Source organism: Falco punctatus (genome assembly GCF_963210335.1).
Source record: "Falco punctatus genome assembly, chromosome: 9".
In the NCBI taxonomy this organism is placed as follows: domain Eukaryota; kingdom Metazoa; phylum Chordata; class Aves; order Falconiformes; family Falconidae; genus Falco; species Falco punctatus.
The window spans coordinates 54,155,528-54,172,353 of record NC_137589.1 but is presented as its reverse complement, the minus strand read 5'-3'; the positions used below and the strand labels follow the sequence as shown (position 1 = coordinate 54,172,353).

At 57.7% G+C, this 16,826-nt stretch overlaps 1 protein-coding gene across 6 annotated transcripts in view; it reads right to left on the bottom strand.

The window, feature by feature from the left end:
* The window catches only part of NTMT1 (N-terminal Xaa-Pro-Lys N-methyltransferase 1), a 137,475-nt gene that overhangs the window by 693 nt on the left and 119,956 nt on the right, over positions 1-16,826 (bottom strand). Inside the window, exons 1-4 of one of the 6 annotated variants that reach the window (XM_080402687.1) lie at positions 2,735-2,871; positions 1,737-1,801; positions 712-904; positions 230-482 (exon numbers count right to left, since the gene is read on the bottom strand). In XM_080402687.1, coding sequence (XP_080258813.1) covers positions 230-482; positions 712-873 — 415 coding nt within the window. In that variant the 5' untranslated portion in view covers positions 874-904; positions 1,737-1,801; positions 2,735-2,871. Of the gene's footprint in view, positions 1-229; positions 483-711; positions 905-1,736; positions 1,802-2,203; positions 2,342-2,363; positions 2,707-2,734; positions 2,872-16,826 lie in introns of those variants that run through there. The other 5 variants (XM_080402683.1, XM_080402686.1, XM_080402688.1 and 2 more) reach the window with 5 other exon arrangements.

The window sequence follows — 16,826 nt, the reverse complement described above, 5'->3', positions numbered from 1 at the left end:
GTCTCCAAGGGCCTAGGGGGTAAAGGCCCCACAGTACGGTGTCCTGCGGGTGCCCCTCCATGGGGCAGGGATGGGGGGCAGGTCCCCAACCCAGCCGCCAACCCATGCTGTGATGCTCATCCTTCATGCAGACCTCAAGCTGCTTTCCCCAGCACGTGGGGCATCTGCCCCTTGGGGGGAAGCTGGATGGGTCAGGCTGGTGAGAGCCTGCAAGCAAAGTGACCCTCACCGATGACCCACTGGATCCAGATGACATCGTAGGAGTCTGGCTCAGGGCTGAAGTCCTGGAGGCCACAGCAGAAGTAGTTGCGCACCCGCCTGCCCTCCTCTCCCAGGTAGCTCTTGGCCTTGGTGAGGAAGTCCTCTGTCACATCCACCATGTCCACTGTCTTGAAGAGAGGCAGCAGCAGCCGCTTGGTGATCCGGCCGATGCCCGCCCCACAGTCCAGAGCACGGGTTGTCCCTGTCCGGTTGGGGCCATCCTGGAACGACAACCACAAGGGGCTGAATCCCACTGCAAGGTACCCCCAGAGGAGAAACGAGGTAACCACACAGGACAGGGCTGGGGTATTGGGGCATCCATTGCAGGGCAAAGCTCTCCCAGCATGCACAGAACAGAGGATCCCATGGAGCATCTCAGAGGGAAGGGCCCAGCTGGGAGTGCTGGGAGACTGACGAGGCTTTGGGAGCACGACAGACCATGCCACCTACCCGCAGAAACCGCTGCAGGAACTTCCTGGAGCTGTTGATGTCAATGCTGGAGATGTGGCCGTACCCCCCCAGCATGCCATCCACTGTGGCGGGCACATCCTTCCAGTACTTCTCTGCCTTGGAGTAAAACTCAAACTCGTTCTCTACCACCTCGCTCGTCATGCTGGCCAAGGGGCACGTGGGACTCCCTGCTCTTCCGAAACGGGAGAAATTGCTGGTTAGGTCTGAGAGAGCTGTAGGCACAGAGCTCCCCCCGAACTGTGAGTACTTGCTCACAGTTGTACTTGCAGAGTACTCAGCTCTGTGAGTACCCCAGTCTCCATTCATCACTCCCTTCTCCCTCCCCAGGGCTACTTCAAACCTTAAAATCCTTCAGCTGAGAGCAAGAAGGAACAAAGATCTAAATCCTGGTATTTTCTGGAGACCAACAAGCTCAAACCCCCTTCCTGGGTAGGGATGCCTCAGCCAGACCAGGCATCCTGGAGCCTTGCTCAAGAATACAGCCAGTTACTTGTTGGGTTTTTTTAGGGCTGAGCCACCCTTTTCACCCATTCTCCCTCTTCTTTCCCTGTCTTAATGTTTTACAGATTACATGTTTATCTGTGGTGACAACCTCATCAGTCACCTCCAATTACATTTGGAGTTGCTAAAAGTTACCTAATCACCTACCTGAGGATTGTAAATCTCAGCCGTGACCATAAGTTAGATATTTGCAATATAATAAGGTCAAGGTATAATCAGCAATACAAGCTATAAATCCCCCCCAGGCATCTCATAATTCAAACCACTGTGGATTTGATTAACTGCACTGTGGATTAGAAACTAGATTTAAGGTGGCCAAAGGATAAATCCAAGGCCTTCAAACACCTTTACAAATAAAGAAATATATAGCGTTCGTGGTTTGAATTTCTGGCAAATACCCCTTTAAAAACAAAACCTTTTCTATGGCAGCTTAAGACAGTTTTGGTGGCCCTTGCGTGGTCTTGAACAGCTCGAGAAGGGAGCAGGGGGACACAGCATCTCACCTTACAGATCACCGGTTGAAATCCAGTTTGGCTCAGTGGTGCCAGGGACTGCTCTGTGCTGTGATCTAGGGGAAAAAAAAGACGGGAATTTAGTCCCAAATCCCCCCTTTAGTCCTGCAAGCCTGGGCAAGGCTGACTGCAGGCCTAGGGAACTGGAGGAAAGGGCCGCCCCAACCCCCGCAGGCACCCTCCCGGGCGGGCTGCGGGGCAGGACCTGCTGCAGCCCCACAGCTCCGAGGGGGCAGGAGGCTGAGCCACGCGGGCAGCTGCTGCGTGGAGGATTTAGGTCCTGCCGCTTGATCTCATGGGCTGAGACCCGGGTTTGCCCTCTCAACAGTGTCACCCCTTCCTTGGCCCCGGTTTTGACTTGGTGAGTCCTCCCTCGGTGACACTCCTCAGGGTGTCGGGGGCCACCGGCACAGGTCGGGAGCAGCCAGCAGGATGACCCCGCCAGGCGCTCTGCCCACCTGGGCCTGGGTGCTGGCACGGCCCCGCTGCCGCGAGCGCCCCGGTGCAGTGGCAGCTCCGCAGCCGAGCCGCAGGCACCAGGTGCTCGCCCCGCAGGCCCGCACACCTGTGGGGTGCAAGTCACGCCGCCCCCCCCTGCTTTCGGGGTGGGGGGGTCACCTTAGAGTGAGGCCCCTTCCCCGATCTCTGGGGCCACTTGCAGGGTGGGGGGCGGCTGGGGTCCCATCCCGGGCGCTGGGGGGTTACACCAGCCCTGCCCGTGGGGGTGCGAGGGGCGGTTCCTGGTCCAAGGCCTAAACCAGCCGTTTCCCCGGTACCCTCCGTCGGGGCTGGAGGCCCGTCGCGCTCCTGGGCTGCGGCGTAAGCCGACACCTCCCCACACACCCCGCGGGGAGCCCCGCAGGCCGCCGGGCCGCGGCTCTGGCCGCCGGGGGGGCGGACCCGGCGCCGGCAGCTCTGCCGAGGGGTGCCCGGTCCCGCCCGCTCCCGCGGACCGGACAGCCGCGACCCCCGGCAGCCCCCGTGGTTACCTCAGGCAGCCGCCGCACTCTCTCCCCCCGACCCCCGCCGTGACGGGCAGCCCCGGGCACCAACCAGGCGGCGGCGCTCACGGTAACGTCAGGGTGATGTCACCTCGGGGCGGGCCCTCCTCGCTCGCGCGCCGGCTGTCCGCGGGGGGGCGCCCCGGGAAGCGGGGGCCGCCGTGGGGCGGTGCGGGAGGGCGGGGGGCACCGGGGGGGCCGGGGGCGGCGCCGGGGGAGCCGCGGCGCGGTGCAGGGCGGCGGGAGGGCCCCGTCTCGCCGCGACGTGTGCCCGTGCGGCGTCACGAGCGGCCCCGGGGCTGGCCGCGGGCCCCGGCGGGGCTCCGTGCCGCCCCCTCGGCCCGAGCAGCGCCCCAGCCCCCGCCAACGGCCCTCGGCCCGGCACCGTGCGGCGGCTGGGGGGCGGGCGGGCGCGGAGGCCCGGCGGCGGGGCCCGGCGGGGCGGTGCCGGGGGGGCAGGGCCCGGGGGGCAGGGCAGCCGAGGGGGCGTGGGGAGCGGGCTGCGCCCCTGCCCCCGGCCGCGCCGCTGCGCCGGCCCTGTCCCGCCGTTGTCCTTGCCCCGTCCCGCCGCGCCCCGCCGCGGCCGCGCGGTGACGCTGTTGCCCTGCCGTTGGCCGCCGCCGCCGCGGGAACTTGGCCGCCTCCTGCCGGGGGGCACCGGCCCCGCACGCCCGGCGCTCCCGGCCCCGACACCCCACTGCCCCGCGTCCACCCCGCGCCCCGGCGGGGGCACCGCTCCCGCCGCCCTCGGCGATGTCCCGGCTCGCCCTGCCCTGCCCTGCCGGGCCAGCACGGGGAGCTGAGGCCGGGCAGGCTCAGCACAGCTGTGGCCATCTCCGCACGGCACCCCCGCGGCCCGGGGTGCCCCTCCGGTGAGGCTGCCTCCCCCCGGCCTCCGCGTGATGGTCTCCCTCCGGCCGAGGGCAGCACCCCACCCCATCGCCCCCCGCCGCCCAGTCGGACGGGCATGAGACACACACCCCCGCTCCGGTGGACAGGGACCTGCAGCATCCGAGGCCTTTGGAAGGGCATTGCTGTGGGGACAGGGACGGTGACAAAACTGGCTGGCTGCAGCCTGGGGAAAGGAGGACAATGTGGATTCTCTGGTGTCTAATACAAGGTAAGTCCTTCCCTCAGCAGGGCATCAGCCCCCTCCCTCACCTTCCCCCTGACAGCGACTGGCACAAAACCTGCAGGAACAGAATCTGCCTGACGTCACCCAGCGCAGCCAGAAGGTAGCTGCAATGGGGACATTGCTGCACGGGCACAGGGGGAGTGGGGTCTGCCCCCACCCAGCCAGCACCACTTACACCCCAGAATGTCCTAATGGCCCCTGCAGGGACTTGCTGTGCCCAAACCAGTGCTGCTCATCCCACAGCCATTCAAAAATCCATGGCACAACCAGGACGCGGTCTCAGTGCCAGGACCCATTGCCACCCTTCCATGACGCCTGCGCAGAGAGTGGAGGAAGACCCCACCACTGGGCATGCAGCTGTCGCCCTGGGACAGCTCGTGGGCACCCCCAGGTCCCCCGAGTCCCTGCGTCAGGGCCTGAGCGTGCCGGGGGCAGCAGCGACTGGAGCCAAGGGCTGATGGCAGGGGCCGGGACATGTGTCACAGTCGGCTGCAGAGTTGGGGATGCAAGGAGAGCATCTCTGAGCACAGGAAGTGCTGCTTGCACCCTGCTTTGCTTTCCAGATTTTAAAGAAACGAGGCTCTGTTACCAGGCGGGGAACAGTGAGCACAGGACAGCAGTGCCTGGCTGCTCCCAGGACGGGGTGATGTCTTGGGAGGTGCATGGTGGTGAATGTCCTCCGTGCACAGGCACCTGAATGACCAAAACCCACCAGGTTCCCCCTCACTGAAGCCACCAGCAGCCACTGCATCACTTTGGTTGTCACCTGCACTTTGAAGCAGGCCATGGCATCCACATACCATCCATGCCCCCTACTTCCCACAGCATCCTGCAGTATTTGCTCCCCTTGCCTCTCCAGAAAAGATATTTTTTCTCTTTTTTATTCACTGCGCTGCACTGGGGCTCCTGAAAATCCTTTCCACTAGGTCCCAGTCACCCCCTCCATCCTTCCCCACTGCCAAAGCCCTTCATGGTGGTAGGGAGGGACCAGTGCTCCTGTCCCTCTGGGGCTGGGGCTCCGCTTCAGCTCCTCGGGTTACAGTGGTTGCCTTGACCCGGGGCCCAGCCTTGCTTACTTATGTTCCCTTTGATGATTTCTTATTATTGTTTATTATTAATAATTTTTTAAAGTTTGTATTTATTTATTTATTTATTATTAAGGCAACAGAGTATGGCTGGAAATTAAGAGAGGAGAAAGAAATCGGTTGAGCTTCCCTTGGCTCACCGTACTCCTGAGCCTGGTAAATGGCTGGGGCTGGGGATGAGGGTCCCATCATCGAGGACACCTATTGAGTCCCACTCTTTGCTGGAGACAGGTCCAGCCTTGGGGCCAGTTTCCGCAAAGACAAGTCTGCAAAAAACATGGCAGCCACAGAGCTCCCCTCCTAGGCTCAGCTGCCTCCCCGTGGTTGCTGCTGCTGGGAAATGCTTTTCCTCTAACTGGTTTCAGTCTTGTCATTTGGTAATTCCTTGTGCGATGAGACAGAAAACACCCCCCAGACCCCCTTCTCCAGCCCATTTGTTTCCCTGCACGCTCTCCACTGGCTCCCGCTCACTTGCCACTTTTCAAGGTAATCACTGGCACTGCAATTGCCCTTCAGGAATATATATTTTTTTCTTTTCCCCAGGTGCTTAATCACCCTTATTACCCTTTTCTGATTAATTAATTCTAATTAATTTTGCACTATCATTTTTGAGAAAGGGTGACCAGGACAGCGCATATCGTTGCAGGCGATTTGCAAGGCAGGTCCTGCAGTGCCGGCATAGCCCTTCCCTCGGTGGCATTTAACCTGGGTCTGGGCAGGCACCTGCTGCCCTGTTTGCTGCCATTAATGGCAATTAATAGAGCAACGAAGCCCTCTGAGGCCTGGGGAAGAGCCCCGAGGTACTTTGCAGGGAACCGTGCAGGACGGTCCCACCTCCTTTGCTCTGCTGAGACGGCAGGGTTTGAAGCTGGTCAAACCTGCCCTTGCGTCCATGTTTGCCCAGCTCCTTCAGCTGCCTCCACAGTGACACAGCCAAGGCTTGAATAGTCAGAATAAATTAGGTCAGGGCTTCTCCTCGCTCTGCCAAGAGCTGCCAAGGCGCTCCGAGGGGTGGCAGAGACGTGGGTCCCTTCGTGCCACCCATGCTCCGTCACCTCTCGTCTTCCAGCACCAGTGCCAGCTCTTCCCTGGATACCGGCACAGGCTTCACCTCTGTGTTGCCCTGAAACCTGACTGGTTTGGGTGACCCCGCCCTTAAAATAAATACAGATGTCCTGGGGACAGAGGTCATCGTCCCTTCGCTGTTTGTCCCAAAAGCAAGCCCTGGTCTGTACCTCGTCTCCAGCACCCAGCAAGGATAGAGGACCCAGGCTGGGAGGCTGCGGCCACACTCGTGCCCAGGGGGCTTGCCAGGGCCTCCCATGTCCCTGTGACCAGTCACTGTCCCCAGGTGCAGCTGGTTGGGCAGTTCTGCTGGCCAGGTGGCCAGCCAGCATGGCTTGGGGCTGGGACCGTCCATCCCACCTCACTCCTTCAGCTACTGGTGCTCTCGGGGAGGCTGAAGCATCACCACCAACACTGCTGAGCCCCCCAGCAGCCCAAAAGATCTAAAATGTATTTATTATATATAGTGTAATATATGTGATATACTATAAACTGTATGCTATATACTGGATAGGAGATAATAGATATAGTGTGTGTGGATATATATATATATAAACATAAAAATTCTGTGCACTGTGTATAATATTGTGAGTATAACAACTGTGCATATGTGTGTATATATATATATATTGCAAATGGACCATTTGTGCCTGTAAGTACATATATTCATATACATAATACATATACATATACATAATACAGCACACCATACTTATATACACATGTATTTATACATCAGATAGATAGATATAGGTATATGCATATAGATATGTGCACATGGATATATGCCTATATATATGTGCATACACACAAATGTATATACATATATATAAACCATATTTTTATATATGCATGTATGGTGTACACGGCGGGGGGAGGAGGGAGCAAGAACAAGTATGTACCTGTGTGTGTATATGCATGTGTAGCGCGCAGTGGAGCTGCCTTGGCTCCGTGGCCGGTGCAGGGCAGCGGGGAGGAAGAGGAGAACAGGAGGGAGACATGGAGGAAAGCGCACAGTAGGGAGAAAGAGAGAATACAAACTGCTCTGAGTTACAAAAGCTCCCCTCTTTGATTAATTGTGCTTTCTGTTTGATAAATGTTACTCATGAGTATAAAATATGCAAAGCACTTAGCAAGTTCACACTATTTAAAGAACTCAACTAACTAAATTAAAATTCGATGATACGAACGGAGCCACTGAAGAGGAGTGTGGCAGCATGCTGCTCGGGGAGCCAGCCTGAGCAGAGAGACTGTGCCATGGCCATGCATCCCACCAGCGCATCCCTCTGCGGCACAGAGCCACGCTGGCCCCAGCACGGCAGTGCCCAGCCCACGGGAAGGTGCCTCGGGCCAGCTGCAGCGGGGGTTTTGGGGAGGCTGCGGGTCGGGATTTCTTGTGTGGTCCCCAGCGCCCCAGCTGGATCCCTGTGGGGCAGCGAGGGGCTACGAGGGGCCAGGCCAGAGCATCCTCACCCTGTGACTCAGCTCTGTGGCGCTGCCTGCCCCGGGCCACGCAGCGCAGGCAGGAGTGACCCTGGCACAGGGCCACCTGCCAGCTTGGAAGGGGGGCAGCTGAATAACTCGCTCTAATTCCCAAGCGCCCACCGTTGCGGGTGGCAGCAGCCAAGCACCCAGCTCCAGTGACCAGGGTGGTTCCAGTGGGTCACCCAGATCAGAAACCCAGGGGGTTTCTGGCACTAACGAGCTGTGATCAGCTCCCCACCCTGTGACTCCTCACCCGCCTTGAACCACAGTGTGACACCTCTCTGCACGCTGCCAGCACTGCATCCTTCCAGACCCTTGAAGAAAACCAGCTCAGTCCTTTCTGGGTTTCCTGAAATGGCAGCTGAGCACTCTCAGGTGACGGGGAGCCCTCTTGGCATGGGGTGCTCTGCGGTCCTGCCAGCTCCCACCTCTGCCCCAGCTCATGGGCTGGGGGATGCAGCAAGCACTCTGGGGAGGACTCAGTGGGCACTGGGCAGATGCAGTGTGGGCACTGGGACGATGCAGCGTGAGCACTGGGAGGATGCAGTGTGTACTAAGCAGTTCCCCTGGCTCCCGCTGCCATGTGCCTGGCTTGCACTGGCCACGCTCCTGGGCTTCCCAGGTGAGCGGGGCTTGCTGGAGTGCACTGCCAGCAGCCGCAGCCTGCCAGGGTCCCTCCTGCCTGCATTGAGAGGAGAAAAGAGGAGGAAAACCTGGCCTGGATCCGGCCTTCTAAGCACCTGCCTCTCTGGAAAGATGTAAGAGCCCCCCTTGAGTGGTGTAAGCGTGGCCCCAGAGCTGCCCCCCGAGGCCCTGGGCACCCGCTGGGTCCCACAGGACCCCAAGCCGCCCTCACCCTGGCTCAAAGCGCAGGGGTCAGCCCACTGGAATCCTCTGACTTGGCAAACTGCCTTGCAGCCAGGACAAGCCCCCATGCACAGCCCCGCTTCCCCCTCCTCCCACCTGCTGCCCTGTGCCCCCACCGCGGGCAAGGGTCCCCAGCCCCACAGGTACTGGACTGTCACATCCTGATAACTCTACAGCTGAAACACTGACAGAGCTTCAAGTTCATTGTTTTTGTGATGCTAACAAACCCAGCCAGTGTATTGGTGCCGAGGGGCCAAAAGCCTGTGTATCTTACTGGCCAGGGGTATTTCTTCACCTCCTCATCCTCCTGAGCCTCCTCTCATGCCTTTGGCCAAGCTGAGCTCTTGCTAGCCAACAGGCAGGGGACAGGCAGGACAGAGGGACTTAACAGGAGGAAAATGATTTTTTTTTTCCAAAGTTAGTCCACTGGGCCAATAAATCCTTCTGCAAGGCGTAACCCCGCACCCACTCAGCTTGGATGGGGAGAGGCTGAAATGGCCCACACTTTGCAAAACCTCCTGGGACTTTTTGCCAGGCAGGGATAAGCCAACGCGACGTGGTGAGGTGCTGCCAGGGAGCCAGCCCCCAGTCCCCCAGCACATCACATTGCGGCACGGCCAGTGCTGGGCTGGGTGGTAGAAAGCCGGCTCAGCTTATCCTTGCAGTTTGAGCAATGATTTAGCCCCTATGAACCCACCCGGCTGTAAATCCTGGCACAGACAGGTCCCAAACATTCATTTCAGGCAATGCAGTTTGTGTCATCTCAGCATTAGCATTTACACTCTTATTAATTAATACTTGTTAAACTGAGACTAAAAATAAAGCGCTCAGCTCCTTGCCTCTTTGCCCTCGCCCAGCAGCATGGCTGGGCTGCAGCAGGATCAGCACCTAGCTGCTCCCTTCTCCATAACCAGAAAGAAGGAAAGAAAAGGAAAAAAAAAAAGGACTGTATTGAAGCAAGAATCCTGCTAAAGCAAAAACCACCCCCTTCTGCACAGCCTTGGTTGGACAAACCAACTGCCCTGGCTCACCCTCACCTCCCGCTCCTGCCTGGGTTGAGCTGTGGGGTGATGGGGGTGGCAGTGCACACGGGGTTTAACCTTTTTTTTCCATTCCAGTTTCTGAATTTGTTTTTCTTTTGCTGCTTCTTTTTTTCCTGGGCTAGGCTGGCTCGGTTGCACTTCCCATTCAGAGCTGATGTCATTTCTCAGGAGGGACACCCCAGGAGGGCTCGCGTGCAGGAAAGGAAATGGTTAAGTGTGGTGGACGCAGGTGGGCTTTTATGCCTGCACACAGGCAGGCGCTGCCACCGCTGCCTTCAATTAAATCCAAAGGGCAGCAGTTGATGCAAAAGTCCCTTTTCCTTCCCTGGGGCTGCTGCTACCCATCAGCATCCCTTTGGCTGCAAAGTGGGTGGCTGCAGTGTGGGTTAGTGCTGCTGCTGGGCGGGCTGTGGAGCCGAGAAGGACCTGAAATGGGGGTCAAAGAGGCTTTTGGGGAACCCCAGGGGTGAAACCCGGCTGGGTTTGGGCACCGGCAATGGTGCTCCCCACCACACTCCAGCCAAGTGTTAAAACCATCAGGCTCTGTGTTTCCTTCCTTCCCAATTGCCTGAGCTTCTGGCCCCACTTCAGACCTCAACTAAGCAAAGAAAGCAAAGTCTCAGCACAGGCTGCTTCCCATATAGATTACATACATTGCACTTGGATCTATAGCACAGACCTATAGTGCATACAGAGCTGAGGCGCACAGCCAGCACAGTGCCGGATGGAAGAGGCTGTGCTGACTGCAGCTCCCTGATGCTACTGCTGGGGAAGGCAGCCTGGCCTGTGATATTTAATAACATCATCATCATCATCATTTATTATTATTATTATTATTATTATTATTATATAATAATAAAATAAGTTAGTTAACCTTTATTAATGAAACCCCAAAGCCTACAAATTTATGCAACTTCAGGAAAGCCCCAGGTTACCAATCTGCATGACTTAAAACCAGAGCTTCCAAGACTTGGCCATGCCCTTGGCTTGGTTGTTTTTCCCAGAGCCCCTCAGCTTTCATTTTCTGAAAAAGCTCAAGCTCCAGCAGAACAAAGCTGGAGGCCAGGATCCCACCCTCCTTTGCTTTGCTGGGGCAGCCCAGCATGGGGTCGGGGGGCAGAGGGGCTCTCCAAGCCTGGGCTGTGGGAGGGAAAAGCTGACACCCAGGTCCCTTCAAGCCGGGGCTGGGTACTGGACCCAGCAGCACCAGTGGCGGCACTTGGTGATGCAGTGCGGCTCGCACACATTGGGAGTGAATGTTAATGGTGCTGAGCTCCTGGGAGAAATGATCAAATTCTCTGTATAAAGCGGGGAGGAGAGGAAGGAGAGGGGGAGGAAGGGAAAATAACTTCACAGATTAATTCTGCTGATGAAAATTAAAATCGGGCATCTCCAAACCAAGCCCAGAACAAGCTGCTTCAGAGCTGCAGCTGAGCCCCAGCCTGGCCACAAGCACCCTGCAGGGTTGGGTCTGCCTGAGCTTTGCTCCTGCTTGTCCCCCAAAAGCCCCCAGATGTGTTAAGCCAGTGGCTCCCTGCATGAGTAAATGTGCTGCAGCCTATGGGGCAGGATCAGGCCCTGGGGCTGGGAGGGGATGGGCTATCCCAGGTGCATCCTGCTCCATGAGGGTTTTTCTTCATCCCTGGTACCTTTGCTTCACCTGGCTTTACCTGTCCAGAGGACAAGTCGGAGCACCCAGATTTGTGAGAGTCATTTCAATGGCAAAGATTAAAAAAAAAGAGGGAAATGCTGAGGGCTCTTTATTTGTCTTTTATTAACTTCCTGGTGTTTGAGCCTTTAAAGGCTCATTTTCCCCCCACTGTACTCTCTGGTGAGGACAGCTCTGAAGGTCCTCCTGGCCTGAAATGAAGACAGAGATTCAGCAGTGATCACAGGACTCCAGGAGCTGCTGCTTTAAAAGGAAAACCAGCTTTAAAAGGAAAACCAGCTTTAAAAGGAAAATGAGGTAAGAATCTGGGAGTGGGCCATGCCATGAGCCATTGCAGGAGCCAACTCTCCCAGCCGGCAGCTCCCTCCTGCTCTGCTCCTGTCGGAGCTGGAAACCTCCTGTGGAGCCCGGGAAGTCCTGTGGGAGGGATGTGACTCCAGCATTCCCAGGGTGGCTCTGGGGCACAAGGGGACTTTCCTTGGGTTGGACCACCGTGGGCACATTGGATGGTGCTCAGGAGCCACAGGGCTCTGTGCTGGGGGCACAGCGAAGCCTCAAGAGTCTGTGCTGGGGTCAGGACCACAGCAATCCTGGGGGGCACCCATGGGTGGGACCCGCCTGCATGCCGTGCTCCGCTGCACCCCACCTTCCTGCTCCCCCCTGCTGTGCTGCCAGCCATCCCCTCTCCCTGGCTGTGATTTCATTTTGATCTCCGTCAGCTTTCCTCCCTCCCTCCCTCCCTCCCTCCCTCCCTCCTCCCTTGCTCGCTGCTGCCAAGTCCGAAGGTTCCTGCTGTGACCTTGAGCTGGTTTCTGGAGCTGGTTGTGGGTTTCTTAAAGGAGCCGTGGGGGCTCCCACCCTCCGGGGCTCCCACCCTCCCAACCCCTGCTCCCCCAAACCCCAGCCCAGCCATGCACCAGGACAGGGGGAACTGGGAGCAAGACTAGAGGGCTCCAAGGGCACAAAAATTGGGAGAGGGTGGAAGTGGCCAATTCTATGGCCATGGAGCCATGGCTCAGCCACACTCACCACCGGCTGCTGCATTTACTCTGGGGCCAAACAGCTGCTGGAAGGGGGTTCCCAGCCACCAGACCAGCACAGTGTGAGGAATGGAGTGGGTAAAGCCCCCACTTGCATGTGGTATCCAGTGCCAGTGATGGCATGGGGAGGGGGACCCCGGTGCAGGCATCAGGAGGTACGGGAGTGCTTGGGCTAGTGGGGTGGGCCCACCTTCCAGCACCAAGGCAGGTCAGCGGTCCTCCATGGCATCTCGGTAGCCCTCGAAGCCCCACCGCGTCCAGCAGTGGCAGGGAGAGCTTGAAAGCAAAGGCGATGCTGGCTGCTGCCAGCTCCTCTCCAAAGCCAAGCTAAGGGGCAGATGATAGCCTGTGCACCGTGGAGAGCTGCAGGGTAAAGCCGGCGGGCAGGCGTCTAGCTTCCTTACTGGAGCACTCACACTGTGTGCACGCCTGTGTGAACACAGCGTGGCTCGCTGGGAAGTTGTTGCTTGCACCCAACAGTGAGTGTTGCACTTAAACCCCAAATCCCATAAGCATCTCCATGCGCCAGGGTGCAGATGTCTCAACAGAGCAGAACCCCCCCAAACTGCCCTCACCCCTGTTCCTAACAGCACCTCAAACTCCCCCAGAAAAATCCTTCTCTGGGTTAAACCCCAGGCGGGATGTGGCATGGCCTGGGGGCACCAGCTCTTGGGCTGAGACTGAGAATCAGAAAAGCATCTCAAAGTGCAAACAGCTTCAGTGAGGACATGCACATGGGGATCCCTCTCCTGGGAGCAGAGGTGTCCCAGCACCTGTGTCTCAGAGGTTTTAAGCCACAGCTTAACTAAGCTGGACAGGCTGAGATTTCAGCCTTGCTTGGCCAGCCCAGGCCATACTAAATGCTCCATCAGCTGGAGAGGACCCCAATCAATAAGTGCCTTCAAGGCAAGTAATAAAACTTTGAAATTATGCAGGCAGCACTTGGCACTGTGCAGCAGAGACGGTCTTTAATTCATGGGGATGCTCTCAGGGTACCAGGGAGGAGGGTCTTAATTCAGGAAAAAGAAGCAAGGGGCTGCACTGCTGCCACTGGGTGTACAGTGCTTAGATGGGCTTGGAAGATGCTGCAGTGACAAACCCACTGCTGAGCCTTCCCCGCAGCAGTGCCCAAGCACAGCACCTCATCCACAGCCTGCTGGAGGTGCTGGAGAGAGCCAAAGGTGCCCCAGATTCAACCCTTGTCTGTCCCCCTCTCAATCCCAGGGAGATGCTGAGTACACAGCATCACTCTGCTGCCTTGCAGGTGCATGGATCATGGGACCCCACGGATCAACCTCGGGACCCCAAGACCAAGCACTACCCTGTGAGCTGGGAACGAGCAACATCTTCTGCCCCAGACATGGAGCCCATGGTGGCTTGTAATGGCATTGGAGGGAGCAGGAGAGGATGTTCTCATCTATTAGAGATAATATGGGGGGAAACTGAGGCACCATGGGGTTACAGAAGGGATAAGGAATGGTTATGAGAGAAGCTCAGTAGGGCTTGTGCCCCGGAGCAGACCAGCCAACTGCTCAGGGGATGAAAAACTAGATATTTTGCTCTGCATTGCTATAAAAATAAGAGTCAAGTTTGGACCACATAAAGGCACCAACAGGCCACCAAAAGTCACAGCCCAGTAGCCAGGGCGCCCTTGGGAGCCCCCGATCCCACCAATGAGAGGAGAAACTGCTCCTCTACCACCGTCATCCGTGCTGCTGGGACCGATGCTCTGCACAAGGAGCCAGGTCCAGCAAGTGATGGGGACTGAAGCGCTCAGGGCTGTTGAGGCAGCACGGGAAGCTCAGCCATTGCCCCCGCCACCAGAGGGATGGCTTGGGAAAGCCCAAGCCCACGTCCCACCCAGTGTGGGGACACAACCCTCGGCTCAGCCAGCACCACACTGGGAAGAGGAGGAGGAGGAGGGATGGAGTGGGAGGAGGTGGGAGAGAAGGAAGAAAGGAGAAAAATGAGTTTTCCTGCTGCCCCAGCGGTGTGGCGATTGATCGGGTGCAGGCTGGTGTGGAGCGGTGCTGAGAGTCTCATTCCCCACCACCGGCTCACAATTATTGGAAAAAAACCGGCACTGCTGCTGCAGTGAAATTAGTTATTGATCTCTTGTCTGGGTGACAAGCGCGGCACTTAGCTGCGGGGCTGCCCTCCCCACGAGCCGGCCCCACAGCCTCCTCCGCTCACTGTGCCAGGGCTCAGCATCCCTGGGGCTGTCCCATGGGTGGAGGTGACAAGGAGGCAACTCGAGGTCTTTGTGCTCACCCCAGCTCCAAAGCTGCTCCCCAAGGATGTTTTGCCCACCCCGCCGCACACAATGAAGATGTCAGCAGGAGAAAAAGGGCTCTGCCTCACGCAGGATGGGACCACTGAATGCTGACAGTCCCCTGCTTTTGCCCTTTGCAAAGCTTTGCGCCCCCACCCACACCCCCTCCCGCCCCCAGCCATCTCCCACCCCTGCCACAGGGACTGGGGTCAGGTTGTCCTGAGGCCTTTTCCACCTCCTGATAACCTGGCCATCGGGAGGGAGATAAGGCAGCAGGAAATCAGGCAGCAGAAGAGATTTTGTTGCCCGGAAAGACTGCACATCCCTGGCTGCAGCTGGCCGCAGAGGCTGGCCCAGCATCAGCCGCCTGGTCCTACGGGGACACAAAGGGACCGATGAGGCTGGGGCAACGGTTTCTGCTCATCCTAGGGTCACTTTCTCAGTTTCAACAACAGGGGGGGGAAAAAAAAGGTACTTCTTTCCTTCTTGCAATTCCTGGTGTGAGGCAAGAACAACAGGGGACATTTCAAACAATCCTGTTTTACTCCGAACATGGTCACCAGAGAAATGCTTCGCTCCAGGGCAAAGTCGGGGTTTGCTTTCCAGCAGGTTTGTTTGGAGTCTCACCTTTGCTTTAATTGAGGTGTTTCTTTTACACAGAGCAAGGGTGTCACTACCAGGGATGGTGGTTTGAGGCTGGCATTTGAGGCATGGAGTCTCCTCAGTCACATCGGGGTTGTTTGTCTGTCCATAGACGTTTATTTCCACCAATTTTTCACCCCAGAAAGCAACTCCCTGAAGGGATCCCTCCTGGGGTGTAATTACAGTGGCTTTTGGGATGTAAATGAAAAGCCAAGTGATAGGTTCCTGGGGGCCAGAGGTCTCTGCAAAACCCACATAATTTTTGCTTCGGCTTCTTCTGTGGGGTCTCTGCAATGGGGATGTGGCCAGTGCCCCTCTGCCTAGAGGGTCTCATAGGTGGTGGGTGTAGATTTGCATCTGGGGGTGTCCCCGGAGCTGGTGGCACTGCCGATGTGTACAGCCTGCAGGCTGTGCTGGTGGCAGGGTGTCAGGAGAGGACAAGGTGGGACAGGATAGATCAGAACCTCTTCCATGAGAAAAAGCATCAGCAGGGTGGCAGGCAAGGGGGGACAGTGGCTGGAGGCCACTGAGGGCTACGAAGGTTGTTCATGGGGGGTCCGTAAGCCCTGCAACAAGGGGCACAGCAGGCTTTCATCTCCTGCCTCCCCTCAGCATCCCAGGCAGCACAGGACCCTGTCGGCATGGGTGTCCCTGGGGAGGCTAGGGGATCCTGGCCCCTTCCCCAGCCCTGGATAAAAGCCTCGGAACAAAGGCCTGTGGGATGTGGGAGGCAACTCCCGGCCAGGGGAGGGTGGTGGTGGGGGTATTTGTTTAGCCTGAAGGGAGAGGAAACGGCATTTCAAAGTGTTTCACTCTCTGAACCCTTCACAGCCCCCCTGTGTCCCCTGCATGGCTCTCGTACCCCTGCGAGAGGGCACTGGGTCCCCTACAGCCAGAGCCGGGTCTCTGCTGCGGAGGGAAAAAGAGAAGATGGGAAAGGGAAAAATGGCAAATCCAGCCAGGAAGAGGGAGCAGATCGCTGTGGGAGTGTTCCCCTGGCTCAGCCCCTCTCTGGGTGGCGAAGTTGAGGATGCCCCAGCTCCAAGGACCAACTGCTGGGCTAAGTGTGAGCTTGGGAATTCACATGTTTCTCCCCATTCTCTCCATTCGAGTTTGGTTTTGGGTCTGGGTTTTTTTGGGGGGTGTATCTTGGGTCTGGATCAAAACTTGCGCCTGGCCCCGTCCCAATCTGCCAGTGCTCAGAGCAGAGCCGTGGACACCCGGGTACCCTCGGAAGCACCAGAGGAGGCTGGCAGAAGCCAGCCAGGCAAAGACCATCCCTTGCGGACCTGCCCAGGCTTCCCAGCAAGGTGCCACCAACACTGGGAGGGCTTTGGCTACCTGCGGTCATCCCTGGGCTGCTTTTGCAGGTCCCCTCATCACATCCATCACCCAAAGCTGGGCACATCCCTGCACAGACCCTCCAGCCCTTGCTGCAACACCAGCCTGTGTCCCAGGGATCATGGCACACATGAGGTTTCCTGGGGCTGCTCACCAACCGAAAAGCATCCAAATCTTCCCCAGTCAGACAGGGAGGTGCAGCACAGTCAGTCATCGGTGTCTTTTCATGAGAAGCAGCTTTCCAGTTTGCAACTGGTCACCCTGCCAGTGCGTCAGCCTCACCCTGTCACTGGCACAGAAAGGCATCATGTGAGTGAGCCAGCGCAGCTCCAAAGCCCAGCAAAGCTGGGATGTGGATCCTAACTGCTCCCGACAGCCTCCAGAGCCTTGCACTCCGCAGGCACTGCACAGAGATGAAGAGGCAAAAGGCACAGAT